The 13860-nt window shown below is 44.1% G+C and overlaps 1 protein-coding gene across 1 annotated transcript in view; it reads right to left on the bottom strand.

The window, feature by feature from the left end:
- The window catches only part of LOC126158394 (agrin-like), a 422061-nt gene that overhangs the window by 245346 nt on the left and 162855 nt on the right, over window positions 1-13860 (bottom strand). Inside the window, exon 10 of the mRNA XM_049916440.1 lies at window positions 567-719. Within this exon, the coding sequence (XP_049772397.1) occupies window positions 567-719 (153 nt within the window). The remainder of the gene's footprint in view (window positions 1-566; window positions 720-13860) is intronic.

The raw sequence follows: 13860 nt of genomic DNA, 5'->3' as shown, positions 1-13860 counted from the left end.
CTTTCACTAAGTCTACAAATACTTAAACGTAGGTTTGCCTTTCCTTTACCTATCTTCTAAGATAAGTTCCTACATTTCTCCAGAATCGAAACTGATATTCTCCGAGGTAGGCTCCTACCAGTTTTTCCATTCGTCTGTAAGACATTCGTGTTAGTATTTTACAGCCTGACTTATTAAACTGATAGTTTGGTAATTTTCACACCTGCAAGCATCTGCTTTCTTTGGAACTGGAATTATTGTACTCTTCTCAAACCCTGAGGGTATTTCGCCTGTCTCATATATTTTGTTCACCACGTGGAAGAATTTTGTCATGGCCGGCTCTCCCCAGGCTATCAGTATTTCTAACGGATATTGTCTACAATTTCTGCCGAGCTCTCGAACTTATGGAAAAACGCTACGAACTTATGCACCAACCCAATAGCATTCGAGGGAAACCTTAAAGTAGCACACGTGCTCATTTGATCTCAGACATGAAGTTCTGTCAGCTAGTCTGTGTAGTGGGGTCTGTGGTATATAACACGTGCTCGGACTTAGGAAGCTACTGGCGCAGGGGCTCAGGTGCTTACCCTTGCGGCAGCAGCGAGCGAAGAAGGCGGTCTGGTGGCAGTAGCTGCCCGAGGGGCAGTCCTGGCGAGCTGGCCCGCTGCCGCAGTCGTACTCCCTGCCCGTCTCCTCGTCCACCAGCGGCGGCTCCCCGTTGCACGGCTTCACCTCCATCCCTGCAAGCAGGCCGCCGTCACACGGCTGGCGAACAAGGCTCTGCACCAGCCACTTGTTCCCCTACAGTCTCCTGACAAGGGACACTCCCCATCGCACCCCCCGCAGATTTAGTGGTAAAATGGCCCAGTGGATAGCCCGTCGAAAACTGAACACAGATCAAGCTTGAAATCAGGAAGAAGGCGTGCTGAACTGTCGAAAAAAAAAGCAAAATAGGTACAGTGAACGGTCCAAGGACAGAAAGTGCAATATACAGGGTGAAAAGTATTTAAGCTGACAAACTCTGGGAGGTTGTAGGGGACATCAAAATAAATATTTTTCCCTAATGTCATTTTTTCCTATGAGGAGTATTTAAACCGGTAGAGGAAGATTTCTTTGGCGGCAAATTAATTAAACCAAGAAACACTTTTCCATTTCTTTATGACCAAGAGACAACACATTAACACAACCCAATTTCGATTATAGCAGATTTTAAAAAATGCCTCCATTGACACGTAAACAAAGGTTACATCGTCGGATCATGTTCTGTCTCACAAGGGCAAAAACCCCAGGAGTGTCCTGAATTGTTCCTGTTGCTGCTACTATCCGGGCAACCAGATCCTCTTCTGATGCAACAGGAGTTGCGTAAACAAGGTTGCGCATCTCTCCCTACACAAAAAAGGCCTGACGGGACATATCTGCGGATCGAGCAGGCCATGTAGCAGGACCACCTCTGTCAATCCTTGTTGCTGGGAACTATCGGTCCAGGAATCGACGCACACGACGACTGAAATGTGCCGGCGCCCCGTCATGTTGCAACCACATGCTTTGTCTTGTAGGGAACGGGACGTCTTCCAGCAATTCTGGCAATGCTCTGAGTGGATAATCAACTGGTTCCAGGTTGTGGACACACTGTAAGTGAAATGGACGTAACAATTGCTCTCGAAGGACTGTTCTTACATTCGTCTGATTCGTCCCCATGTTACGTGCAATTGCACGAGTGCTGATTGAAGGATCCCGCTCCACATGCTGCAAGACAGCTTCCTCAAATTGCAGCGTTCTTACCGTGTGACGGCGTCCCTGTCCAGGTAATCTGCTAAATGACCCGGTCTCACGCGCTCCGTTAGTAAACAGAGACAATGCACTACTACACTGGTGGACAGCAGTTGCCTACAACTGAAGAGCGTAATACGCCCTCTAACAACTGAAGATCTTAATACGGCCTCCAACAACTGAAGAGCGTAATAGGGCCTCTACTGGTTTAAATAATCCTCATAGATAAAAATGACATTAGGGAAAAATATTTGTTTTGTTGTCCGCTACAACCTCCCAGAGTTTATCGGTTTAAATACTTTTCACCCTGTAGAGCAGCCTCAAAGAGGAGTGGCGTAGCGGCTAAGTGATTACGGTGTAAGGCTGCCAAGTGGGCGAGCTGCGTTAAACGTACCCCGTGCCAATTTTTGTTTTGTTTTTGATTCTGCACAAGTACTCTGTAGCAACCGAAAGGAGTTGGCTGTGGAACGGGAACCGCACACGTTTGATAACAAGGCGACAAGTCATCCGAATCCTCCACCAGAAAACACGTACGTGTGTCATATGATAGGAATCTCATACCGACGTACCTAATTTATGCACTTGGCAAGTGAGTGAGATACATCCTTGCCCCATCGGGCAATTCGTATGAATTTTAATGTGATCACTCCCAAGGAAATGATGAAATCATAATAGTTTGTCACATAAGCTGCAACAAAAGAACGCAACAGTTTCACGCACAGTTTCTCCGTGCTCTGTCACAACATCCGTTTTAACGTTTTTGAAACTGCGATCCCTTTCGGATGTTTTGACTCTTGAATTCCTTTGTTGTAACATAGTTCACACCCGTTGATTTGTTGTTTCCATTTCTGTGAGGCGCTTTTGTGGTATCTCGCCTGCTCTCACTATTCATCACACTTACTTGCGACGGTAAAGTATTCTTTGCACGTGACTCATACTCTATAACTAATGTATTGTATGACAACTACCAAGACTACACAAAGAGAACAAACATTTCAATGACAGTATATGCACGTTCCACGGATCGCAGCTGCGATTTCTCGCTGTGATGAGAAATGAGTCAGTTCTAAAATTCTAGTACGCTTTCTCAGTGAAAAATATGGAAATGTTGTGACCATTGACATGAATACCCTATATGTTAATCTTAAGCTACTTTTATTTTTTCGAGTACATCATACGATATATAGCAACCGAAAAAAAGCCAAGGACACAATTTAAAATGCACAATAGGTGTGTTTATATAAAAATATGCTAGTCAAATACAGAAATAAATAATAAAAATTACTTTTGAATACATTATAGGAGTGACAGTGATCAGTATGTTACAAATATTTACTATTAAAAACAGTCTTGATCACGATTTATTTATTAAGGTGACCGGTTTCGACCACTACTGTGGTCATCTTTAGACAATTGAGTAGGAACCTCTTTCTGCTGGAGAATCACTACTCCAGCAGAAATAGGTTCCTATTCAATGGTCTGAAGATGACCACAGTAGTGGTCGAAACCGGTCACCTTAATAAATAAATCGTGATCAAGACTGTTTTTAATAGTAAATAGTTAAAAATATACCATATTTCGCTCATCCAGTATTCGATGTAAGCTGCAGCTGTTCCGGTATGATTCAGGAGGCCCTTTTGAATACACTCCATTCCAGCTACTAATGGGCATTTTAGAAAGTGTTCCACTGTTTCTTCATTATGTACTTAACCATGTTCAGTTTCTCCTCCCCCCCCCCCCTCCCTTCCTCTCTCTCTCTCTCTCTCTCTCTCTCTCTCTCTCTCTCTCTCACACACACACACACACACACACACACACACACAGAGACATCCACGCATTATCTCATAACATTGTTCTGTTTGAAGTTAATCTTATAATCTGTTACACTGGTGTGTAAGACATGGGACGAAAGTAACTTTTCCGTGATGTTTCCCTGTCAAGTAATATAGCTCAATGAAACTTGGACAATACACAGAAAAAACTTCTGCAGTGTAATACAGAAGGTAAATCAAATGGTTCAGATGGATCTGAGCACTATGGGACTTAACATCTGAGGTCATCAGTCCCCTAGAACTTAGACCTAACCTAAGGACATCACACACATCCATGCCCGAGGCAGGATTATAACCTTCGACCGTAGCGGTCGCGCGGTTCCAGAGTGAAGCGCCTAGAACCGCTCGGCCACGTCGGTCGGCTAAACGATGAAACGAACAGAAACGACATTTTTATTGAAAGACAATAATCACCCTGGTCCCCTGGATATTAGAAAAGGCGGGCCATGGTTGTTACCAGGGTGTGTTATTACCATAGACGGCAGTGCATCCTCAGCAACGTGCTCCCATCGTGGCCACAAGATTGGTAAGGGCGTTCCACTCCTCCACCAGCGCGGTAGATGGTCGTCGCTACATGTGCACATGCTGCAGTACGTCTCTCCAACGCATTCCACATGTGCTCGACGCCATTTAAGCTGGGGATCGGGGAGGCCAGTCCATTCCTGAATATCCTCTCGTTCCAAGAGCTCCTCCACCTGCGCTATTCGGTGTGGTCGTGCAGGGTCACCCATAAACATGAAGTCAGGGCCGAATGCACCCGCGAAAAGACGCACATGGGGGAGGAACACATGCCAAAATAACGTTGACGATGAGTGTGCCGTGTTCGAAGATTCTGAGATCTGACCGCTCAAGCCACACCTTGACACCTGGGCCACCAGAAAGATCATGTTCGACAATGTTCCTGAGAGCCGTTTCGCGTTTCCCACCTCTCGGCATTTGATGATTCGTTCACCATTGCTGAACATGGTTCCTTTGGTGGCCATTACATTCAGAATCTTTGAACACGGAACACACACCTGTGAACGGTACTGGGATACTGTGATACTGTATCCCTCCCCTTGTGCTTTGGTCCTGATTTCATATTTATGTGGATGACAATGCGCGACCCCACAGAACTGCGTAGGTGGGGGAAGTTTTGGAACGAGAGGTTATTCGGCGAACGGACTGGCCTGTCCCTTCCCCCGACTTAAATCCATCGATCACGTGTGGGATGCGTTGGGGACACGCACTGCAGCACGTTCGCATGCACTAACGACCCTCTAGCAGTTGTTAACGGTCCCTGCGACGAGAACTCCTTACCAGACCTACTGGGCAACATGGGAGTCCGATGCATAACATGCACTGCCGTCCGTGAAAATCACACACCTTGTTAAGAATCATATCCCGCCTTTTGTAATGCCTCGGGGACCAGTATGAACCGCGGTGACTTCAGTGTATTTATTGTCTTTGAATAAAAGTGTCATTTCTGTTCGTTTTATTGCTGCCCTCTGTATTATAAAATAGTTGTTATTTCTATGTATGGTCTATGATTCATCGAGCTCCTATGACATCTCATGCGAAAGTTACTTTCCTCCTTTAGTTTTGCAAACGACTATAGATTCTTTGCACCCCTGGGGAAGTTGCAAAGATTTTATGGCTATGTAACCCACCTCTTGTGTCACACTCAAACTGAGTGACCCTCACAGGCTGCCATTTCTCCTTATAATAATATGCCTGTGAGCGTTACTACTGTTTTCAAATTGCGATTGATATTTGAAAATAAATTAATAATGGAATAATTGTACTGTGAGGCTATTGTCAGTATGCTTAATTGCTTAAAAAACTGTCTATAAGAGGTTCTTGAGTAGACACCTCGTGTTATTCATGTTACACGCTTTTGTACAACAAACGCTTTCTTCCTCAATGAAGAGTTAGCCCACAAAATGTCATAATGTCATAAGATTTTAGTTAACGAAAAGTTGAAAACTAAATAAACATTTTGACACTTTCGTTTGTTGAGTTTACAATGTCCAGTGCTGAAGTTTCTACAGTAGGCTTGATCATAGTACTTGCATCGCCACCAAAGAAACCTATTTCTTGTTCTACGGTGACAGTTGCCCATATGATGGCAACACACGGGATCTTACCGATTTAATTGTGGTCGTATGTATGGGTCTCTCTCCGAAGTCGTACAGAGACTGATCTGCGCTTTTCACTGCCACTATATTGACGATCAGCTGTTAGCACTACCATTCTGCTCAAATGGCAAGTACCACAGTGCACTGATGTCCTCAACAGCATGTAGCTGACAAGGACTGTTTTCAGATAGCTCCGAGGGTCGTAGCTGGTGTACGGGCCATAGCGCCATCGCTTGTCGATGCAACGCTGGAGAATAACAACATGTGAGCAACCACACTATCGAAGAACACCTCTATTGTGCTGAAAACACGTCGCAGAGCACGGAGGATAGCAATAGCCCGAGAACACTGCCAACTGACTCACAAAATGAGGAAAGAGCGCCATAACTGCTGACTGTCTACTCTCTTGCAGATACTTGGAAGGCCTTTTATTCTGCTTTTGCGGTTTGAAGCAGCTCTCCACGCCGTCGATAGTGCGCAAGCCTCTTCATCTCCACATAAATGCTACTATCTGCAGCTACTGCTTACTTTAGCGCAGCCTGGGTCTACCTCTATAATTTTATTCTCTCCCCCTGCCTCCAGCCTACCCTCCACAAACACACACTCAGTTAACTCCAACGATCCTTCCTTTTAGTCAAGTTACGTCACAAATTTCTTTTTTTCTCCAATTACATTCAGTTCCTGTTCATTGTGGCCTTGGTGGTCTAGCTGGTAGACCACTAGACTTCAGCGCAAGAGGTTCTTCCTGAATCCCGAAGAGGGGCGGATATTTTTTCCTCGTTCCAGTTGCTTCAGAACTGCCCTAGGTCCACTCAGCCTGCTATTAAATAAGTACCGGGGATCTTTCCCGGGGAAAAAACGCACCTAGGGTGATGGGCTCGCCACCCTCCCCCTCCTAGTGCAGCGACAAAGAACGGCTGATCTCTCCCTAAGGCCAATAGCCCGATAACGGAATTGCGCCACAGACTTTATCTTTACTTTTACCTCTCTATTAGTTATTCCGTCTACTCATCTAATCTTCATCATTCTTATGTAGCACCACATTTCAAACGCTTCTATTGTCTTCCTGTCTAAACTTCGTATCGCCCACAATTACTTGCGTACAAAACTACACTCCATACAAATATCTTCACAAAAGACTTCCTGAAACTTAAATTTATATTAGACGTTAAAAAATTCCTTTTTTCAGACATTGTTTTCTTTCTATTGCCAGTCTGCGTTTTATATCCTCTGTATTTCGGCCATCGTTAGTTATATTGCTGCTAATAGACCACAACTCGTCTATTACTGTTAATGTCTCATTTACTAGTATAATTTCCTTAACATCACCTGATTTACACTGTCCACTCATATTAATGTGACTACCTACCAAAATCCTGAATAAGCACAATTTGCAGCATGGACCACTGCGAGACGTGACGGAAGGGAGTCCGTTAGGTTCCGGAAGGTACGGACAGGCATGTGGAGCCATGTTGACTCCAGTGCCGTGGCCAGCTGAGCTACGTTTCTCTGTTGAGGATCCACGGGGCGAACAACCTGTCTGAGGTAGTCCCACAGACTCTCGACTGGGTTTCTATCCGGAGAGGTTGGTGACCAGGAGAGTACGGTAAACCCATCCTGGTGCTCTTCGAACCACGCACGTTCTCTGCGAGCTGTGTGACACGTTCCACTGTCCTGCTGATTGATGCCAACATGTTGTTGCTGTGGTCTTCAGTCCAGAGACTGGTTTGATGCAGCGCTCCATGCTACTCTATCCTGTGCAAGCTTCTTTATCTCCCAGTACCTACTGCAACCTACATCATTCTTCTGTTTAGTGTATTCACCCTCCACGCTGCCCTCCAATACTAAATTGGTCATCCATTGATGCCTCACAACATGTCCTACCAACCGATTTCTTCTTCTCGTCAAGTTGTGCCACATCTTCTCTTCTCCCCAATTCTATTCAATACCTCCTCATTAGTTGTGTGATCTACTCATCTAATCTTCAGCATTCTTCTGTAGCATACTGACAAAAACCAAACTGCATGTAGGAGTGGACATGGACATGCATACTTGTGTTGATACATTGCGCCTTCCTGAATAGGGACACCACCGAGGGAATGCCAATAAAACATTCCCCAGACCATGACCATCCTTCCTCCAGCCTGGACCTTGCCGACGGCTGTTGCAGGATGTTTTCTTCCATACATTTCACGTCGTACACGCCAACAGTCGTCTGTCCAATGTAGCACAAAACGTGATTCATCTGAAAAGGCCACTCAGTGGACGCCCAGTTGCGGTATCGGCGTGCAAATTTCAGCCTTCGTCGCTGACGAACAGCAGCCAGTATTGGTGCATGAACCAGGCACCTGTCGCAGAGGCCCATAAGCAGCAACGCTCACCGAACAGTCGTTGAGGAGAGACCGTTGTTAACCCCTTGGTTCATCTGGGCGGTCGGTTGCTCAACAGTTCCTCGTCCATTCACCCGTACGCATCTCTGCAGCCGTTGTTCAACCCTTTCGTCTACTGCAGGGCTTCCCAACGTGTGGTCCGCGGACCCCTTAGGGGTCCACCGGCTCTTTCTAGGGGGTCCGCGGTCGCCCTTCACCAAATCGTGTAAAATAATGAGTAAAATTATTGAATGAAAATGTGAAAATCAAATTCATCACTTTTTTTTTCGTACTTCATGTCATATTCCCAAGCACCCTTTGCGGTTCCTAAGTGAGAACGCATACACAGTTTAGTGCCGGAGAATGCGGCTTCTCTGCTCGACTGTTTCGTAACAATACGGCGGTCGTTTGTGCTCCGGCTCACGGCGGTAGATGCGCTGAAACCTTTGACGTATGCGCGGAGCGAGCTTTGTCAACCAATCACAGTGCTCGCTGGCACGTATGCGGCCCCAGGCATAATTAAATGTTAAACATGTTTGTCAGTGCACTACCTATTTCATAAGTCGATTTTTGACCTTCAAGTTGTTTTCATTCACCTCTAAACCAAAGACTATTGATACTTCGGGGGGGGGGGGGGGGGGGGGGGGGGGGGGGAAGGGGTCATTGGGAACAGGGAACTTGCATTAAGAAGCTTTCAGTTCCCATGGGTTTCGCTCTGAAATTTAAAGTTACTGTGCTCTTGACTGACTAGGGGTCCGCCATGAATTTTCGACTGAAGAAGGGGTCCACCAGCTGAAAAGGTTGGGAAGCCCTGGTCTACTGCCACAGTTGCCTCCGCACCAGTTCTGGATACTGTCATTTTGCCATGCGCGGTATATTTTAACCATGATGACACTCGAACAGTTTACAAACTTAGCCATTTTGGAAATGCTTTCGCCCTTGGCTCGAAAGCCAATGATCATGCCCTTTTGGGCATGACAACGACTGCATTGTTTTCTGCGTCCAACCCCCCATCCTCATCCCCCGACATGCTTCGTATACCTCCACTGCTAGTGCTACCACCTGCCGTCTGTGAGTGGTTACAGCATGTTGATGTCGAACATAGGTGGTGACCACATTACTGTGACAGGACCGGTAATTTTCCTATACGCCATTACCCGTGTAATACTTGTGCTGACGTTCACCTTATACCTCTTGTCAAGAACTATCCATTCCGTTCGACTGATTAACAAAATTCTTTGCTGTTTCCTACAGAACTACAATGTCGTCAGCAAATCTCAAAGTTTTAATTTCTTCTCCCTGAACCTTAGCTCCCTTTCTATATTTCCCTCTGGTTTCCTTTACTGCCTGCACAACGTACAGAGTGTGTAAGATCGATCATAAGATGCAAACCTGTTTCACTACCTTATCATCTGTTGTTTCTGTTTCGTGTTCTTCGACTCTTATAACTGCTTCCTCAGTAGCTCGGGGTAATAAACGACGGCGAAAGATTATCGCACCGTTTTTGCGACTGGGTAAGTGCGACGATGATCTCAGGTGGTGGACACGTACGGTTGCGGAAACTAGTAATCCCAGAAACGTTACTGTGTTTAGCACCGATGACGCATTTCTCTGGATTTATGAGGATTCCGTAGTCATCAGACCTTTGAAAGATTATGTCATCATTTATGTGTGCGAAACGCAAGTGCAGTCACCGCAATGCTTCTTCGATAAAGCACAGAAAAGTCTTGCTGCGTATTTGGTTATAGGCTTTTACTCGGTCCAATGTCGACCCTCTATAGTCGCCACAGGGACGCCAGCCGTTTGATTCTTTGGTACCAAATGAAGGGGAGAAGCCCCGTTGCTTTCATGCAAGTTGCATGCTACAGCGAGGAGCGACTGGGAAGACATGGAAGTACCATACAAATCAAGTTGCAGCAGTTGTAATGAAAGGCTTACGTATATCTTGTGGTGTGAAGTTAAGGCGTGTATCAAAGCACATCAGCGTTGGGGCGAACTCAGTCATTTGACTGGCGATTGTCAGGGCAGGCACAAATCGTTCAGCATCCGCAGCAGACGCTCTGCCTTGCGTCTCGCTTGTATGAAGTCGGCTGATTAATTACATGCAATAAGTATAGTGGCATTATACGGTGATCTTTGAATTTGTTTTGATTCGACAACCAACCTTCAGTCAACAGATTCGGAAAAGTCTTCCAACTGTAGACAAGTTCAGATATTTAGGTGAGATTAATGAGCTGATTGGATAAGTCGGGAAGCTAGCAAACAAAGAACTGCAAAACTAAGAAGATTGTACAAATTGACTTGGAAAAATTAAATTAAAAAATCTTTATTACAGAATGCAAAATTACGACATTACAATACGCTTGTTAAAACAAGAATTTTGCGTATATGAAACTGACAGCAGATCTCAAATAAAAAATATCCAAGAACAAGAAAGAAACATTTTGAGTAAAATTCTAGGGCCAAAATATGAGAATGGAATTCGAATGATCAATAACTCAAAAGAAACCTAGCAGGTTACAGAAAAAGTGACAAATACAATCGGAAAATTACGATTACAGTTTTTTGATCATTTATGTAGAACGCATGGTCAACAGGCTCACAAAAGATTCCAAATTTAGGTTGAGCTTACCAATTGGCTAACAAAAATTCATGATCACAGAAAGAAATTGACATACAGGAAGAAATACTGTATTAAAAAAGACAGACCAAAATTTCTAATAATGATGAACACTCAGAGATTTGCTGAGAAGCTATCTTGACAATGTTTAGAATGTATAGAGGAATGGAAGAAGAAACATAGCGAATGGATGAAGACGTATTCGGAGGAAAAAGAGAAAAAAAGCGCTACATAGTTAAAACATGTTCTCCAGTCGCCACAAAATTGAAAAAAATATGTAGACTTTTCTGTGAACGACCAGCCATTATCCACTTTCTTTTATAGGAACCACGCGTCGAATGCGTCAGCTGCAACAGGGAGAGCGCCAGACGTTCCGAGACGCAGGTAAGATAACGAACGGTCTGTATTCCTCAATGACAGACCAATAAGGTCATTCTTGACGTATCATGAAGTGCCCTGAGCAGGAAGTCAAGTTTACGACAAGGACTCTGCATTAGCCTCTATATTGCAGTTTAGGAAATAAGTTGAGTGAATGACGTTTCAGTACATGCTTTTATGGCGACCACTGGAAGTCCGATATTCGCCTTTCCTGTCATTTTTACTAACACCTTTGATCATCAGACAGTAAATCTGGTAAATACGAGGCTGTCCTCCAAGCAAATTTTATTAACAGAAGTGGGAAATGTTACACCATGAAGTACCAGTGCCCTATTTATCATACTTTTTGGAGATGTTATCGCCTAAGAGTACTAAACGATTAAACTATGGAGTACATGGATAAAAAGTTCTCGGTTACCATGAAGTATCAAATGATTAGAATTTCATTCCAATCGAAAATGAAGTCCATCGACAACATGATAGGCGTGACCCCTATATAGACACAAAAATGCCCCAGTATTCGTTGTGGTACGTAACCAAACAGCCTCCAAATATCATTTTGAGAAATTTATTCCCCTGCCTGAAATGCTTGCTGTGCCAGTACATGAAGTTTGCTGGCTGAAGGGTAGTGTGAAAGTATACAGCCTCCCACCGCATCTCAGACATTCTCTACCCTTGAAAAATTAATGAACCGGGCAGGTCATTCAAAGCTCCGTACATTTCTCAAGGTGTTTGTGGTGTGAACTGTAGTGATGGTCTCGCATTATCCTACCGAAAAATATCACTTGGTACTGTGGTCATGCAGAGTGTGGCGACAGGGTTTATCGTTGTTGTTGTGGTCTTCAGTCCTGAGACTGGTTGATGCAGCTCTCCATGCTACTCTACCCTGTGCAAGCTTCTTCATCTCCCAGTACCTACTGCAACCTACATCCTTCTGAATCTGCTTAGTGTATTCATCTCTTGGTCTCCCCCTACGATTTTTACCCTCCACGCTGCCCTCCAATACTAAATTGGTGATCCCTTGATGCCTCAGAACATGTCCTACCAAACGATCCCTTCTTCTGGTCAAGTTGTGCCACAAACTCCTCTTCTCCCCAATCCTATTCAATACTTCCTCATTAGGTATGTGATCTACCCATCTAATCTTCAGCATTCTTCTGTAGCACCACACTTCAAAAGCTTCTATTCTCTTCTTGTACAAACTATTTATCGTCCATGTTTCACTTCCATACATGGCTACACTCCATACAAATACTTTCAGAAATGACTTCCTGACACTTAAATCTATACTCGATGTTAACAAATTTCTCTTCTTGAGAAACGCTTTCCTTGCCATTGCCAGTCTACATTTTATATCCTCTTTACTTCGACTATCATCAGTTATTTTGCTCCCCAAATAGCAAAACTCCTTTACTACTTTAAGTGTCTCATTTCCTAATCTAATACCCTCAACATCACCCGACTTAATTCGACTACATTCCATTATCCTCGTTTTGCTTTTGTTGATGTTCATCTTATATCCTCCCTTCAAGACACCATCCATTCCGTTCAACTGCTCGTTCAGATCCTTTGCTGTCTCCGACAGAATTACAATGTCATCGGCGAACCTCAAAGTTTTTATTTCTTCTCCATGGATTTTAATACCTACTCCGAATTTTTCTTTTGTTTCCTTTACTGCTTGCTCAATATACAGATTGAATAACATCGGGGAGAGGCTACAACCCTGTCTTACTCCCTTCCCAACCACTGCTTCCCTTTCATGTCCCTCGACTCTTATAACTGCCATCTGGTTTCTGTACAAATTGTAAATAGCCTTTCGCTCCCTGTATTTTACCCCTGCCACCGTCAGAATTTGAAAGAGAGTATTCCAGTCAACATTGTCAAAAGCTTTCTCTAAGTCTACAAATGCTAGAAACGTAGGTTTGCCTTTCCTTAATCTTTCTTCTAAGATAAGTCGTAAAGTCAGTATTGCCTCACGTGTTCCAGTATTTCTACGGAATCCAAACTGATCTTCCCCGAGGTCGGCTTCTACTAGTTTTTCCATTCGTCTGTAAAGAATTCGTGTTAGTATTTTGCAGCTGTGGCTTATTAAACTGATTGTTCGGTAATTCTCACATCTGTCAACACCTGCTTTCTTTGGGATTGGAATTATTATATTCTTCTTGAAGTCTGAGGGTATTTCGCCTGTTTCATACATCTTGCTCACCAGATGGTAGAGTTTTGTCAGGACTGGCTCTCCCAAGGCCGTCAGTAGTTCCAATGGAATGTTGTCTACTCCGGGGGCCTTGTTTCGACTCAGGTCTTTCAGTGCTCTGTCAAACTCTTCACGCAGTATCGTATCTCCCATTTCATCTTCATCTACATCCTCTTCCATTTCCATAATACTGTCCTCAAGTACATCGCCCTTGTATAGACCCTCTATATACTCCTTCCACCTTTCTGCTTTCCCTTCTTTGCTTAGAACTGGGTTTCCATCTGAGCTCTTGATGTTCATACAAGTGGTTCTCTTATCTCCAAAGGTCTCTTTAATTTTCCTGTAGGCAGTATCTATCTTATCCCTAGTGAGATAAGCCTCTACATCCTTACATTTGTCCTCTAGCCATCCCTGTTTAGCCATTTTGCACTTCCTGTCGATCTCATTTTTGAGACGTTTGCATTCCTTTTTGCCTGCTTCATTTACTGCATTTTTATATTTTCTCCTTTCATCAATTAAATTCAGTATTTCTTCTGTTACCCAAGGATTTCTACTAGCCCTCGTCTTTTTACCTACTTGATCCTCTGCTGCCTTCACTACT

The sequence above is a fragment of the Schistocerca cancellata genome, chromosome 2 (assembly GCF_023864275.1).
Source record: "Schistocerca cancellata isolate TAMUIC-IGC-003103 chromosome 2, iqSchCanc2.1, whole genome shotgun sequence".
NCBI classification, from domain to species: Eukaryota; Metazoa; Arthropoda; class Insecta; order Orthoptera; family Acrididae; genus Schistocerca; species Schistocerca cancellata.
Note: the sequence above shows the minus strand (reverse complement) of the source record. Positions and strands in the feature narration are given on the sequence as shown.